General features: G+C 38.1%; 1 protein-coding gene across 1 annotated transcript in view; it reads left to right on the top strand.

The window, feature by feature from the left end:
• LOC127656720 (protein Smaug homolog 1-like) overlaps positions 1-16266 on the top strand; it is a 72560-nt gene that overhangs the window by 40810 nt on the left and 15484 nt on the right. The window contains exons 4-10 of the mRNA XM_052145194.1: positions 272-526; positions 2516-2625; positions 4073-4159; positions 6157-6388; positions 7459-7544; positions 8587-8699; positions 11636-11834. Of these exons, the coding sequence (XP_052001154.1) occupies positions 272-526; positions 2516-2625; positions 4073-4159; positions 6157-6388; positions 7459-7544; positions 8587-8699; positions 11636-11834 (1082 nt within the window). The remainder of the gene's footprint in view (positions 1-271; positions 527-2515; positions 2626-4072; positions 4160-6156; positions 6389-7458; positions 7545-8586; positions 8700-11635; positions 11835-16266) is intronic.

The raw sequence follows: 16266 nt of genomic DNA, 5'->3' as shown, positions 1-16266 counted from the left end.
GGTTCACCCAAAAATTAAAATTCTCTCATTTACTCATGTCATCTATCCCTTTAAAGGTGGGTATCCCAGTGTATAGAGATATTCTAGAGCTATTACTACATTGGCCTCAGATTCCTACTGTATTCACTGACTAGACAGAAAATAGAATGTTATAAATAGTTGAAACTTTTCATTAAGCTGCTGAAAATATGTTAAAAGCCCTGACTTGTCCTTCCAGAAGGTGGGCCCCTACGAGGATTCACATTCTCACTGCATGTGTCTTTTCTCACAGTTCTGCCGGGTGGGCAGCACAGTCCTCTGAGGCGTTCAGTGTCTCTGACCCCTCCGATGAGTGGTGGAGCAAACCAGCCTCTGGGGCACGGGTGGCTGTCTCAGGAGGACCTGCGTCCCCGTGGGCCAGCCCCCGACCACGCCCCTCTCTCTCCTCAGAGCAGCGTAGCATCCTCGGGCAGCGGAGGCAGCGAGCACCTGGAGGAGCACGCTGCTGTCCGTAGTACATTCCGTGAGGAGGGCAGTGGAATGAGAGGTGAGTTACAAAGTTGTGTATATTATGAAACTAATGTTTTAACTTAATCAAGTGCACAAGGATACAATTCCCTGCCATTATATTAAAACTTGAAAAATATAAACAACTAGGAAATGATTGCAAGTAATGTGTTGGACCAGTTAGTCATTTAGCTGACATTTTTATCCAATGTAACTTTGAAAAATAAGTCAACTTGAGTAAAAACGAAGACTAAAATATCTGTGAGAATTTTCAGTTTTGGGTGAACTATATTGTTAAAGCGATAGCTCAGCCATAATTTAATATTGTGGCATCATATACCTACCCTCAAGTTGTTCCAAACCAATGTGACCCTCTATATTCTGTGGAACACAAAAGATATTAGACAGAATGTTAGGGACTGACAGTCTCAGTCACAGTTCACTTTAAAAATTATGGAGAGAAAAAAAAAACACATTCACTGAAAGTAAATAGTGACTAACATTCTGTCTAAAATCTCATTGTATTGCATGGAAAAAAGTCATGCGGGTTTGGAAGAACAACATGGTGAATGATGACAGAATTCCATTAATAATACAAAAATAATAATAACTAGAGTTAACATGCATTATGTCATTTGTGAAAGTAACGAGTTACTCACTACTTGAGTACTCTTTTATTTGGATACTTTCTTACTCTTAAGTAATTATTTATGTTAGTACTTCTCCTAGAGTAATTATACTTTTACTTGAGTACAGTTTTTGGCTACTCTATCCACCCCTGGTTTTTGGATAATGTGATTGTTGCTGGGCTTTATCCAGGATGTATACACGTCAATCAGACCACAATTTGCCTCTACGTTATGCCCATGCTCCAAAAAACAGAGGTGCTCTGCGACGTGTATTTAACCCAGAAGTTGAACGCAATACAAAGCAGAGAAGAAGAAGAGCCATAACAACACAAATGTCCCTGCTTTCCAAATGGGATAAATCAGCCTCCAAAGGGCACTTTGAAGGGAAAACAATCATGATCACCATGCTGTAAGATTGTAATTATGAAAAAGGTGAACTAAATAAATGTTATTTTTGAGACCCACACCTTTCAGCCCACCAAAGCTCTCATAGTAGATTGTAACGTCCTCAAAGGGAATAGGGCATAGGGATGATTACTTCTGCATGGAACGCAACCTGCAAATGTTCACTTTTGGGCAGATCAGCAGTCTGTAAATCATTCACACATGTGACAAATGAATGTGCCTCTAATTATTATTCTTTTGTCTGTATTCTGCCCATTGACTAATCTTCTCATTTGTTTGCCATTGTAACACCCATATTACCCAACACCCATCTTTGCAATAGCATCAAAAGTCTTTCCTTAAAAAACTATTAAAAAAAGGTATAAAAACAAAAACCTTCATGATCTTACGTGGACTATTTTCACAAATGCCATAATAAATTACAATAAAAGGTAAATGGTGTATTCTACAGACAAAGTTAGCATTAGCATTAGCACCATCAGTGCAGAATGTAAACATTATAAATGACACATTATCTACTGCATATATCTTTCAATTATCATCAAGTGGTTACTTTTGCAATACTATGATGCAAAAGGTGAACTGGAAACCATCTACATCACTTACTCAGCTGACGTCCTTCCTTCAGCAATTTCTTTATGCATGGTGTCATGTAAAATTGTCGATTCTCAATTGTAACTACTTATGTAAGCCTGCAACCCCTGCACCACATCTCATTGTGTCAGGATCATAGGCACTAAGTATTGCACCATGGCTCCAACCAACTCAGTTTACAATTACATTTATGGGTTTTTAAAACAACTTTATCCAAAGTGACTTATAGTGCATTCAACCTTAGTATATGCATTCCTTGGGAATGAGACCAGTGACCTCTGGCGTAGGTAGTGCCATGCTTGACCAGTGGAGCTACACTTGGCCACACCACTCCCTTACTCTTTGCAAGGAATCTTATCTTACCTGATGTTTCTTTAGCAACAATGTGATTTTTCCCTCAGATGTACCAGGGTGGCTGAAGAGTCTTCGTCTCCACAAGTACGCTGGACTCTTCTCCACTATGACCTATGACGAGATGATGTCACTGACAGAGCATCAGTTGGAAGCGCAGGTTGGTTCTTCGGCCTGTTAACGAGCTCTGGAATACTAATGACTCGGTATGAAACCCGAGGAGCCTTAAATTATATAAGCCATCGTCATGATTACATTAATTGAATGAACCATGCAGATTTAGTCATTATATCAACATTTACAGTGGGTTCCAAGTCTGACACCACATTGAATATCCTATTTTTCTCTCGTTTAAAATGGAAATGAAAAAAGTTTTAGGATTTTGAAACATTTATAATAAAAAAAGTTTATTAATTGAAATGTTGAAAGGGTATTTAATATTTTGCTCTATTTCTAGTTCACTTATCAAATTTAAGCAAATTTGTGACAATGACCATGTTAACTCTTTTGTTCAAAAGGACACATTTCCTTGCTTCTATGGAAGCACACAAGATGCTCTTTGGAATATTCACAAATCATGCTGGAATAACATGGATCAAGTTTTGCATGAACTTGTATAGGCCATGCCAGCTCAACTGCATGCTCTCATTAAAGCAAAAGTGGGAGATACCAAACTTCATATTATTCATATTGCTTCGATAAAACTTTTCACTTGAATTGTTTTGCTAATAATATAATACAAACTTTGTATTAAAGGGATAGTTCACCCAAAAATGAAAATCATGTCATCTCATCATGTACTCACCCTCATGTCATCCCAGATGTGTATGACATTCTTTCTTCTGCTGAACACAAAGATTTTTAGAAGAATATTTCAGCTCAGAAAATTACTTTCACTTTCAATGCAAGTGAATAGTGACCAAAAATGTAAAGCACAAAAACGTACATAAATGCAGCATAAAAGTAATCCATATAACAGTGTTTTTATCCATGTCTTCAGAAGTGATCTAATAAGTTTTGTGTGAGAACAGTCCAAAATATAACAATAAATTTCACAATAAATCAGCAGCAGTCTCCTTGAAGAATCATGAATTCTGGCTCGATTACACTTCCTAGTGCCATCTAGCGCTCTGCACATGTGTCATGCACTAGAATGTGGAATCGAGCTTGAAATCATGATGTGCCTAGAGTCCCACTGGCAAGATGTACAGTGAAAAAGGAGTTACATTTTGATCTGTTCTCACCCAAAACCAATTAGATCACTTCAGAAGACATGGATTAAACCACTGGAGTCGAATGAATTACTTTTATGCTCCCTTTATGTGTTTTTTGGAGCTTCAAAGTTTTTGTCATCATTAATTTGCATTGTATGGACCTACAGCGCTGAGATATTCTTCCAAAATCTTAGTTTGTTTGCTGTTGACAAAGTCATAAACATCTGGGATGGCATGAGGGTGAGTAAATGATGAGAGAATTGAAATGTTTGGGTGAACTATTCCTTTAAATTAGAAAATAATGCAAAGCAAGAGCATTTTCACTCGTCTTAGACTTTTATGTATGTATTTTGTACATTTATGTGTCTTAAATAATGTTTTCTTCTGATATAGCAAGTTACCAAAGGGGCACGGCACAAGATCATCATCAGTATACAGAAGTTGAAAGACAGGCAGAACCTGCTACGCTGTTTAGAGAAGGTCAGAGCTTCTTCAAGTTTTTCTATGACCTGTATCCTCCAACCCCATTCTTAGCCTGTCAATCACTAACTTTTGCATCCATTCATTTGACAGGCACTTTCATCCTGATCATCTTGTATTTTTACAATAACAATTTGGGGTTCGAACCAGCATCCTTACAAGCCTTGATCTTTAATAATTAAGACACACCAATCAAGATTATTACCCTGTTCTCTCAAATGCTGCCAAAGCACCTACCATTATCAATTTCACACACAATCCATAATTTTCTTTGTTCATTGTAATATGTCATCTCTTTAATACAAGGATGTAATATTTTGAACAAATGAAACAACAAGAGACAGGAAGGAGCCAGTTGCTGTCTAATTTCAGAGCAACCTTTTCATCAAGCTCTCAATCTCGATGCATTTGTAGCATCAGAAATAAGACACCTACTCCTGATAGCCACATCCATTTAAAGTTTTAGTGTGCCACATGTGTCGGGCCCGACTAGAGTAGCACCGCGCGACAGGGAAAACAAACATGCATGTATTTTTGGTAGACCTTTATTTTGTCCTCACATGTCATTTTCCACCTCATTATATGTCTGAAATATCCCGACACCTGACAGTGTCTAATATTGAATTTATGGAAGGGTAAAAATAATGATATACGAATATAAGAACTTGAATATAAGAACTGTGCATGCATCCATTAATTTGTAATCTTTCTCTCTCTTAAGCCAAATGCATGATATAAGACTCAAGGTTGTTGCCTTTGATGTGTGTATTTGCTGACTAGTCTGTGACAAGAAGTCCCAGATCATAGCACAATTACATATTTTAGACTAATTTAAAATATCCCAAAATATTGGATGACCAGTCATCAGGTTTGCTTACTGTCCAGACAAGCAAGAAAGCAGCAATGAACAAAAGCCAGTTTAAAGAGAGAGAACAAAAGTGCGCCAGACAGCACTGCATTGAGAATTCAGAGCAAATTAAGTAAATAAATGAAAGAGTTCTGAGCAATTTTTGCAAAAATAACCACAAGCCCTTCCTTCATGTTGTTTGTTGACATGTTGTTAAAAAATAAACTTTCTCCTTGCTATGTATAAGTTTGTGTGAAAATTCCGGGATCGTAGCTTCAGTCGGGGAGGAGAATGATCTTAATTGACGCACTTAGTCTGCGATCAGTTGTGTAGGGTTTGCACCAACACGACAGAAAACAATTAGTTGAGCCTTTAAAGGGATAGTTCACCCAAAAATTTTAATTATCTCATTTACTTACCCTCATGCAATCCCAGATGTGTGTGACTTTGTTTCTTCTGCAGAACACAAACAAAGATTTTTAGAAGAATAGTTCAGCTCTGTAGGTCCTCACAATGCAATTGAATGGTGGCCAGAATTTGAAGCTCCAAAAAGCATGTAAAGGCAGCATGAAAGTATTCCATACGATACCAGTGGTTAAATCTATATCTTCAGAAGCGATATGATCAGAAATCGATCAATATTTAAGTCCTTTTTTTACTATAAATTCTTCTCCTTGCCCAGTAGATGGCGATATGCGTGAAGAATGCAAATTGCCATAAACACAAGAAGAATGTAAAAGTGAAAGTGGAGATTGATAGTAATAAAGGACTTAAATATTTATTTATTTCTCCCCCACACTTGTCTTATCCCTGCTGAAGATATTAATTTAAGGACTGGAGTCTTTAAAATGTGGTACCCAATGAACCTTCAAAAGTATCAATGAACCTTCCCTCGGGTGGAGCAGCTGCTGCATCATGCACATACTTTAGAGTTGAGAACGCACGAGATGGAGGCTTCTAAATGGTACTACTATTAATTACTATTACTAATCAGGCATGCTGATCACATGCTTGATAAATGGCTTACTTATAGTTAACTCTGCATATAAAGCTTTGATAAGAGAAAGTATTTTAACATTAGCCTTAAGTGCCCTTGGCTTTTCTTTACACAATTGTGAATGCCTCTTTATCAATCTTTTTCTTTTTTTAGGACATTCTGGAGGGAGGGAATCTACGTGCCCCTTTACAGGAGCTCCACCAGATAATTCAGACCCCCATTAAGGCATGCAGCATGGAGGAGTCATCACAGCGCCACCTGCTGAGTGCAGAGGGGAAGAGCAGCATTGCCAGCTCCAACTTGGGCGGAGGAGAGACAGAGGGAAGCTCCACAGTCATAGCCGAGGGAGACATCCCTGCTCAGTTCACTCGCGTCATGGGCAAAGGTTCACGTATAGTCACTCTAGTAATCTGCGAATCGTATTATGTTTCTAGGAATGTTTAGGTCATTGGTTTAAATTTCCACACCTCTGTATCTAACAAACAGAAAAATGGGGTCAGAGGGTGTCGAACAGGCAAATAAAAGTTATGAACCTTGATTCTGAGATCAACAGTAGTAGTCAGAGCAGCAGATTGAAAGATAAAATTAAAGGGATAGTTCACCCAAAAATTTAAATTCTGTCATAATTTACTTATCTCAGGGTGATATCTCAGCCATATCACCCTGCAGCTCTTGCCTGGTTGCCCACTATAGCTAATCAGGGTTGAGCCTGGCCAGTACCTGGATGGGAGACCTCCTGGGCAAAACCAAGGTTGCTGTTGGAAGTGGTATTAGGGAGACCAGCAGGGGGTGCTCACCCTGTGGTCTTTGTGGGTCCTAATGCCCCAGTATAGTGATGGGGACACTATACTGTAAAAAAGCACCGTCTTTTGGATGAGACGTTAAACCGAGGTCCTGACTCTCTGTGGTCATTAAAAATCCCAGGGCACTTCTCGTAAAGAGGGGTGTAACCCCGGTGTCCTAGCCAAATTCCCCCCCATTGGCCCCTATATATCATGGCCTCCTAATAATCTCCATATCCTGAATTGGCTACATCACTCTACCATCTCCTCGCCAATAGCTAGCAGGTCATGATTGTAAATGAGAAGTGGTTCTCAAACAGTTTACCTGGATAAATAAAGGTTAAATAAAAATTACCATCATACTGTTGCAAACCCATGTGACTTTCTTTCTCAAAAAGAGATGTTTTAGCCTCAATCATTATGTACTTTTATTATATTGTTTTTCCAAAGTGAATGGTGACTGGCTAATATTCTACTTAACATCTGCTTTTGTGTTCCATGGAAGAAAGTCATATGGGTTTACAACAACATGAGGGTGAGTAAATCTCTTTACTCATGCAAAACACAAGCTGTTGTTGTGCTATAGTCATTGTTGAAAATGTTTTTTTTTTAAACAATTTTTAAATAAATATACAACTCACAATTGCTTTCTTTTTACCTCTTTTTCTTACAGTTTGCACACAGCTCCTTGTCTCCGGGTCAGATGAGGAGAACATTAGTTCCTACCTACAGCTTATTGATAAGTCACTAATCCATGAGGTAAGTGTACAGAGAGATCTGAATTATCATATAGAGTTTTATTTTATTTATTTTTTTGTGTTCTCACTCGCCAATTCTTGTGGATTGATTTTTGTGTGGGTCTTTAATAACATGATCATTTTGTTAAAGGTATAGTTTGACCTGAAATGTAAATTCTGTCTCTTGTGTTGCTTAAAACATGTATGATAATTTTGTGGAACAAAAAAGGAGTTAGCTAGTAGAATCTCCAGGCTGATCTTTTTCCATACTATGAAAGCAGATGGTGACTATGGCTGTCAAGCACCAAAACGAACAAAAAGTATCATAAAGGTTGTCCATACCCATGCTGTAGTCACCATTTACTTTCGTTGTATGGAAAAGGGCAGTCTGGTCATTAGGGTTACTTAATCCATTACTAACTTACTCCTTTTGAGAATTTCCATTTTTGGATGAACTATCCTTTTTTAAATTAGGCCCAAGAAATGTATACACTCATGGTGGTGGTGTAGTGGGCTGAAGCACATAACTGGTAATCAGAAGGTCGCTGGTTCGATCACCACAGCCACCACCATTGTGTCCTTGAGCAAGGCACTTAACTCCAGGTTGCTCCGGGGGGATTGTCCCTGTAATAAGTGCTCTGTAACTCGCTTTGGATAAAAGCATCTGCCAAATGCATAAATGTAATGTAAATGTTGAAACATAGTACAAAAATTTTGCAGTTTACCACAGAAGTAAATTTACATTTAAAGGCATTGAGCAAGTATTCTTATCAAGAGCGACATACAGAAAGCGCTACAGTCTGCTGATAGCAAGCTTACACTTCAGAGAGTTTATTCTCTTGGTTAGTTTTTTCCTGCTTATTAATGAAAAGCTGAAAAAAACACATGCTCAATTTTAAAAAGAACTGGAAATAATCCTATTATACATAGTTCTGGAATGATCAGATAGGAGGTGTAATGTTCCTTTAACATTTAGGCAGAGTTGAGCATTCTTGAGCTCAAATGGAACCCCTGAGTCACTCTTTCCCACCCCTCACTGCTCTGACTTGTCCAACTCCATTCAGGCCTTCACAGAGACGCAGAAGAAGAGGTTGTTGTCATGGAAACAGCAGGTGCAGGTGCAGTTCCGGTCAATTTCACGCAAAACTCTCCTGGACTTAACAGGTCCCAGACGAAGGTAATGTGTGGATTTTGGAAGTCATGGGTAGCATTTGTGCTTGACAAAACAAGGAACTGTTTTTTTCATTGAGATCCACTGCCTTCAGAAGATACAATCAAAAGGCAAAATTTAAGAGTACATTTATGGGGCCTGGGTAGCTCAGCGACTATTGATTGACTATTGACTATTGAGTCGCGAGTTCGAATCCAGGATGTTCTGAGTGACTCCAGTCAGGTCTCCTAAGCAACCAAATTGGCCCAGTTGCTAGGGAGGACAGAATCACGTGGGGTAACCTCCTTGTGGTCACGTTTAGTGGTTTTCGCTCTCAATGGGGCGTGTTAATTTGTGCATGGATCGCGGAGATTAGCATGAACCTCCACGTGCTGGTAACCTCCGCGGTGTCATGCACAGTGTCATGCCACTTGATAAAATGTGCGGATTGACGGTCTCAGAAGTGGAGGCAACGGAGACTTGTCCTCCGCCACCCAGATTGAGGTGAGTAACCGCGTCACCACGAGGACCTACTAAGTAGTGAGAATTGGGCATTCCGAATTGGGCAAAAAGGGTATAAAAACATAAAAAAATATAAGAGTACACTTAACCATCATGTTCTATTAAGACTTTTTCTTCTGTTTGGGCTCCTAGAAATTCCCAAGATTTAATTCTGAAATGAACCTTTCAGAGTCTTTTAATGTCACTCTGACATAATCAAAAAAGTAGACAGATATTAATGAAGCTTTTACCCTCTGTTTTATGAAAAAGTAGGTACTGTTTAGATAATGGATTGTTATCCAGGATTGTAATGTTGTTTCTCAATTTGACCCCAGCCAGATTGTTAGAAAAATACAATAAAACAAATCCAAGTAAACAACTGGTAGGAGTGCACTTATTTAGTGTACAACAAACAGAAATGCTTGTGAAACTTTGTGGTATTTATTAGTGTTTTATACCTGGGATCCCTTAGACCCCAAATAGTAATATGCAGGGTTCCCACAGTCATGGAAAATAAAGGGATAGTTCACCCAAATATAAAATTCTCTCATCATTGAATCACCCTCATTTCATCCCAAATATGCAACTTTCTTTCTTCTGCAGAATATAAACAAAGATTTTTAGAAGAATATCTCAGCTCTGTAGGTCCATTCAATGCAATGAATGGTGACAAGAACTTTCAACCACCAAAAGTTCATAAATGCACCATTAAAGTAATCCATATTACTCCAGTGGTTAAATACATGTGTTCAGGAGTAATATAATAGGTGTGGGTGAGAAACAGATAAATATTTAAGTCCTTTTGCCATTCTGAAAGTGAAAGTGGAGATTTATAAAAAAAGATTGATATTTTTTATCTGTTTCTCACCTAAAGTATTTTCATCGCTTTAGGAGACATATATTAAATCACTGGAGTTGTATGGATTACCTTTATGCTGCCTTTGTTATTTCTGGAGTTTTAAAGGTCTGGTCACCATTCACTTGCATTGAATGGACCTACAGAGCTGAACTATTCTTCTTAAAATCTTTATTTGTGTTCCGCAGAAGAAAGTCATACACATCTGGGATGGCATGCAAATGAGTAAATGATGAGAGAATTTTCATTTTTAGGAAATGTCTCTTAATAAAGTCATTGAAAAGTAAAGAAAATGTATAAAATCTACAAAAATCATGGACATTTCTGTAGTGAATATGTAGCTTTTTTTGAACTCTATAATATTTATTTTTGAGAGCATCTCTATAGAATGATTTCCTTATCCTTATCTATCTTTATAAAAATCCTTATCCAATAATTATGAACAACTAGAAAAGTAATAGAAGTTCATTGATAAATAGTGTGGGAACCTTTATGTAACCATTTCTCAAAACTCTCAAAATATGTTATAAAGTTGAAATTTTCCTTCAATCAGTGCTCATAAAATTAGGTAAAAATCACAAAGTACCAACCATTTCAACATTTCTTGTGTAAGTCATATTATTCTGCTTAATATTGCTTCATTTTGCAACACCTGAAAGCTTTTAAAAATGACTATATTTCAGTAGAAGATCTTATCTTGACTTGACAGTTGTGTCATCAGATTAATAGGCCAGAGTTTCCTGACTAAACCAGTTTTGTTGCTCAAGTTTTATAGGCTTAGATCATAGAGTGTGCTGGGGGCAAGCATTTGGCAGGAACAATCCTTTTGAGATTTGCCTTGTCAGTTAAGTTGATTGATTTAGGGTAGGATTCTTCCCATCTGTATTTGTATTTGTTGAACTAAGACTGTAATGGTGATCACATACCACAGACCACACAGTGTTTAGGAGCAAAGTCAGTGTCGTCACTCCCTACTGGATTGCATCATGGTCTGCAAATAGAGTCTGTGATGCTTAACAAGAATCTCCCATTTTATGCCACAAATTCAGATTCAAATATCATTATTGGCATTGTAAAAATAAGCTTTTTATTGTGTTATGTTAAGAGGTATTAATGCTTAACATTTATCCTAGATAACAAACGATAATTGATAAGAGGCCTAATGGAATAGTTCACCCAATAATAATTCAGTTATCATTATGAGTAAATGATGAGAGAATCATTTTCAGGTGAACATTCCTTGAAGAGTAAAACATACTTCTCGCTACCCAAGCTACAGGAGATTTTGTGCATAGTTTAGTTCCAAAATATATCAGACAGCAATTCATAACACGATGCAAGTATGTGTTTCATTCTCAACTATAGCGAACGTTAGTTTGAACAAATGAAAAATAAATAAAAAAAAGAATAACAAATTCAGTTCAATGACACAAACATTTAAAGGCAACTCTTTCACCCCCTTGAGTACTACGGTTTGTTACGGCCAGTTTTCACAACCGGATTGCAGATTGGCATTGCATATGCATACTTCTGTATGTTTCTGCCTTTATGTTTGCTTATAATATCATCTGTTTTGACTCAGTTTTCTGTATGTAATTTATTACAGCAGTCGTTATGGCCAGTCAAACTCCCTTCCTATCACGGGCTGCGTGGGCAGCGGCTTGCCCACCCGGAGGAACCTGCGCCAGTATCAGATGCGGAGTTTGCCTGGTGCAAGACTCGGACCTTTGGGTACCACTGGCCTGTTCCGACCAACCCCCCGAAGCGGCAGCAGCACCCCTACTGGCCTGAAACAGGGACGACAGGTTTGTGATTAGTGATGTTTACTAAAGCAAGAATCACTATAAGTTTTGTTTATGCTTAGGGTTATGGATTTGAACAAACCTGAAACCCAAAGCTATAAACTTTGTCACAGAGTTGCAATTTTACTGATCAGACATGTTATTTCTGTTTGTTGGACAATGAAAAAAATCCCTTAGACTTGCATTGCAGGAGGGACCAGAGCAAGGATAAGAATATCATAGAGACTTGTGGATGGGCTCTTTTGTATTGGGCCAGGAAGCAACCGCTTAGCAACCACCCAGAACACCTTTCCAACTGCCTAGCAGTGCCCTATGAGTGGTTTCACATGTTGTGGTGGTGAGTTGTGCAAGGGTAAACACCACTTGCATTTTCTTTAGAAAATGAACAGAACCAATCTACTTTAAAAAATATAACCTCACATCCATCATGGTGGCTCTCAAGAACACCAAACTCAAAGTGTAAATGACCTTGTCACAATTTCAAAATGGACGGTGCTCTACTTTTTTGAAGTGGATGGAACTGCAGGCAATTTACAGCATTCCAGAATTCCTACATCACTGTTGAATGGAACAACTGAGGATCTGGTTTTGGAAGCATAGCGATAACCTGGCGTTCTTGCGTGTCTGCTTAAACATTTTTCTAGGCACGCTTACAATGGGAGGAAGTTCCAACTGCCTCCCTGGTTCAGAGACTGTGGACAGTGAGGTTAGGTGAATTAAACGGCCGATGAGTCATATTTGGGGAGAGGAACGACTGAAGGGAGGAGAGAGGGAAAAGAGGGAGAAGGGAGGGGTAAAAGAGAAAAGGGAGAAAGAGAGAGGGAGCTTGTCATAGGCAGTGAGAACAGTGCACAGGCATTTCCTGTTTTTCCCTGCTACTCCATATGGGAGGGCCCAGGAAAGGGGAAGAGGGAGTCATATGAAGGGAGAAAGTGAGAGTGAATGAAAAAAGGATAGGCAGGTTTGAAGGGGTTATTCACATGAAATCAGTTTCTGAGTGTATATGCAAGAATTTCTCCCTGACTCGAGCTGAGAAATATAACATTTAAAGTGATAGTTCTCTTGAAAATGAAAACATTTATAATCATTTGCTCGCCCTCATGTTATTCCAAACTCATATGACTGTCTTTTTTTTGTTGTTGAACATGGATATTTGGCAGGTCATTCTCAGTCACCATTTGCTTTCATTGCAACTTTTGTTCCATACAGTGAAAGCGAATAAGGCTAACATACTGCCTAACACCTCCTTTCGCTTTCCAACAACACTATCCCTTTAACAATGCTTCACAGGAATCCATGAGAAGGGATATGCTTTTACAAGTAGTTATTTTAGATTTAAAGTTAAACAGAAATTCTTCATAATCATTAGAGGTTGTTCGACCGATTCATCAGTGCTGATAGTTGCTTTGTGAAACTATCGTTTATCAGATAAAATCAACAAAGATAGTTGCATTTAAAATACATTTCCTCCATATTCCTCTGTGGTCAAAACCCTTCATCCCGCAAATATACACTCACCTAAAGGATTATTAGGAACACCATACTAATACTGTGTTTGACCCCCTTTCGCCTTCAGAACTGCCTTAATTCTACGTGGCATTGATTCAACAAGGTGCTGAAAGCATTCTTTAGAAATGTTGGCCCATATTGATAGGATAGCATCTTGCAGTTGATGGAGATTTGTGGGATGCACATCCAGGGCACGAAGCTCCCATTCCACGACATCCCAAATATGCTCTATTGGGTTGAGATCTGGTAACTGTGGGGGCCATTTTAGTACAGTGAACTCATTGTCATGTTCAAGAAACCAATTTGAAATGATTCGAGCTTTGTGACATGGTGCATTATCCTGCTGGAAGTAGCCATCAGAGGATGGGTACATGGTAGCCATAAAGGGATGGACATGGTCAGAAACAATGCTCAGGTAGGCCGTGGCATTTAAACGATGCCCAATTGGCACTAAGGGGCCTAAAGTGTGCCAAGAAAACATCCCCCACACCATTACACCACCACCACCAGCCTGCACAGTGGTAACAAGGCATGATGGATCCATGTTCTCATTCTGTTTACGCCAAATTCTGACTCTACCATCTGAATGTCTCAACAGAAATCGAGACTCATCAGACCAGGCAACATTTTTCCAGTCTTCAACTGTCCAATTTTGGTGAGCTCTTGCAAATTGTAGCCTCTTTTTCCTATTTGTAGTGGAGATGAGTGGTACCCGGTGGGGTCTTCTGCTGTTGTAGCCCATCTGCCTCAAGGTTGTGCGTGTTGTGGCTTCACAAATGCTTTGCTGCATACCTCGGTTGTAACGAGTGGTTATTTCAGGCAAAGTTACTCTTCTATCAGCTTGAATCAGTCGGCCCATTCTCCTCTGACCTCTAGCATCAACAAGGCATTTTCAGCCCACAGGACTGCCGCATACTGGATGTTTTTCCCTTTTCACACCATTCTTTGTAAACCCTAGAAATGGTTGTGCGTGAAAATCCCAGTAACTGAGCAGATTGTGAAATACTCAGACCGCCCGCCTGGCACCAACAACCATGCCACGCTCAAAATTGCTTAAATCACCTTTCTTTCCCATTTTGACATTCAGTTTGGAGTTCAGGAGATTGTCTTGACCAAGACCACACCCCTAAATGCATTGAAGCAACTGCCATGTGATTGGTTGATTAGATAATTGCATTAATGAGAAATTGAACCGGTGTTCCTAATAATCCTTTAGGTGAGTGTATATAGACTATAAAAAGCTTAATTTGGTTAATATTTACATATAAAGGGTTGTAACGTAGCAAAATCACCATCAATGTTTATGGACTAAATCACGATTATTAATAAAAAAAATATTTAAAAAATAAAAAAGACACATATGAAGTATTGACATAATTGAACGTTTATTTATGTAACCTTTATTGATTGTTGAGTTCATGTTCATTTTGACTGACAGTGTTGTTGGGGAAAGGAAAAAAGTATTTTATAATACAGGATTACTGGACAATTGACACAAACTCTGTTGATCTACTATTGATGAATGATTATCTACTGTTAATGTATTACTGTTCATACAGTATTTATTAGCCTACATGACAATATTTACTTAATAGTATTTTTTATTTAATACATTGTAGAAGATGTAAGAGTGCATGTTTTGTTTGGAAGCACAGACATTTTAAAATATGTGTTCCCAAAAATCTTCTTTTTCTTTTTTCTGGTTATTATTAGAATTTTACTTAAACGGTAAACCTGCATCTGAGATTTGACACATTTTGCACCCTTGTAGCCTATATGTCTGTGTCCATCACCTTTTTAACATTCATTAAATCAATTTAAAAAAAACTATTGGCTGAATAATCCATTCTCAGCATTTTCACCACCTTTGTTATCTGCAAAATCCACAATTGGTCGATCTCTAATCGAATCATAAGAAGTTTTTCTCATCTGAGATCTTTCAGTTTTTATGTGATTTTTCATTATTACTGTACCAGTCAAATGTTTTTACGAGGGCTGGGTGTTTAATAAAATGTTATTTTCAATTACAATTTCGGCTTCCAACGAATATGAAAACAAGATTATCGAGATAAAACGATTATTGTGCAACATTCCGTTTCGCAATGTAACACACTGGCGTTATATCTTTAAAGCATCCTTTATTAAAATTCAAATAATAAGGAAGCGGGTTATGAAAATAAACTCAGAAACTGGCATTTCTTTGTGCGGTCAGTGCCGTGTCTATGAGTTGCTTGAAGTGACCGGGGAAGAGATTGAATCTTCTCCCGGCTGATGCACACTCTGGCGCGGGGACGCTTGTCACTCGTACGTGTTTGCTGCAGCTAGATTATAACGTGAAGGCTCGTGACTTATTGTATCATAATATATGTGTCACGTTCACGGTGTTTACCTTATCATGAGGAATATCAGAGATACGCAACTCTATTAAGAAGAGAAAGTTTTTTTTGTGAGTTAAAGATGGATCAAATTGAACATAAAGGTGAGAGAGTGTAGTCTTGGCCCATTATACACTGGAACAAAATATGTTTTTGATTAGTCTTTTTTGGCTTGTTTTCCAAAATAATATCTAAAACTCATTCAAAACAATAGAGGCTTTCCTTTATTTGTCCACCATGTGTTATGCAAAATAATTATCATATGACAATAGCCTCCTCCATTACCCAGTGCAGTTTACATTTAAAGTTCAAGGAAATCCACTGTTAAAAAGACATTTATATTTTTTTTTAAAATGCATGTTTCCAAAGTCAATGAGTAATCGTGTTAAATAATTGTGACCTCAGAATTGACCAAAATAATCATGATTATTATTTTTGCCATAATCGAGCAGCCCTAGTTTGTACACAATTACATGATGTTAAAGACCTTTTGGTATAAAAGCTTAAGCACATCCATTTATTTTATAGTTTGGATGGCTTACTATTATTCT

Source organism: Xyrauchen texanus, chromosome 16, assembly GCF_025860055.1.
Source record: "Xyrauchen texanus isolate HMW12.3.18 chromosome 16, RBS_HiC_50CHRs, whole genome shotgun sequence".
NCBI lineage: Eukaryota > Metazoa > Chordata > Actinopteri > Cypriniformes > Catostomidae > Xyrauchen > Xyrauchen texanus.
This window is presented reverse-complemented; position numbering and strand designations above follow the sequence as displayed.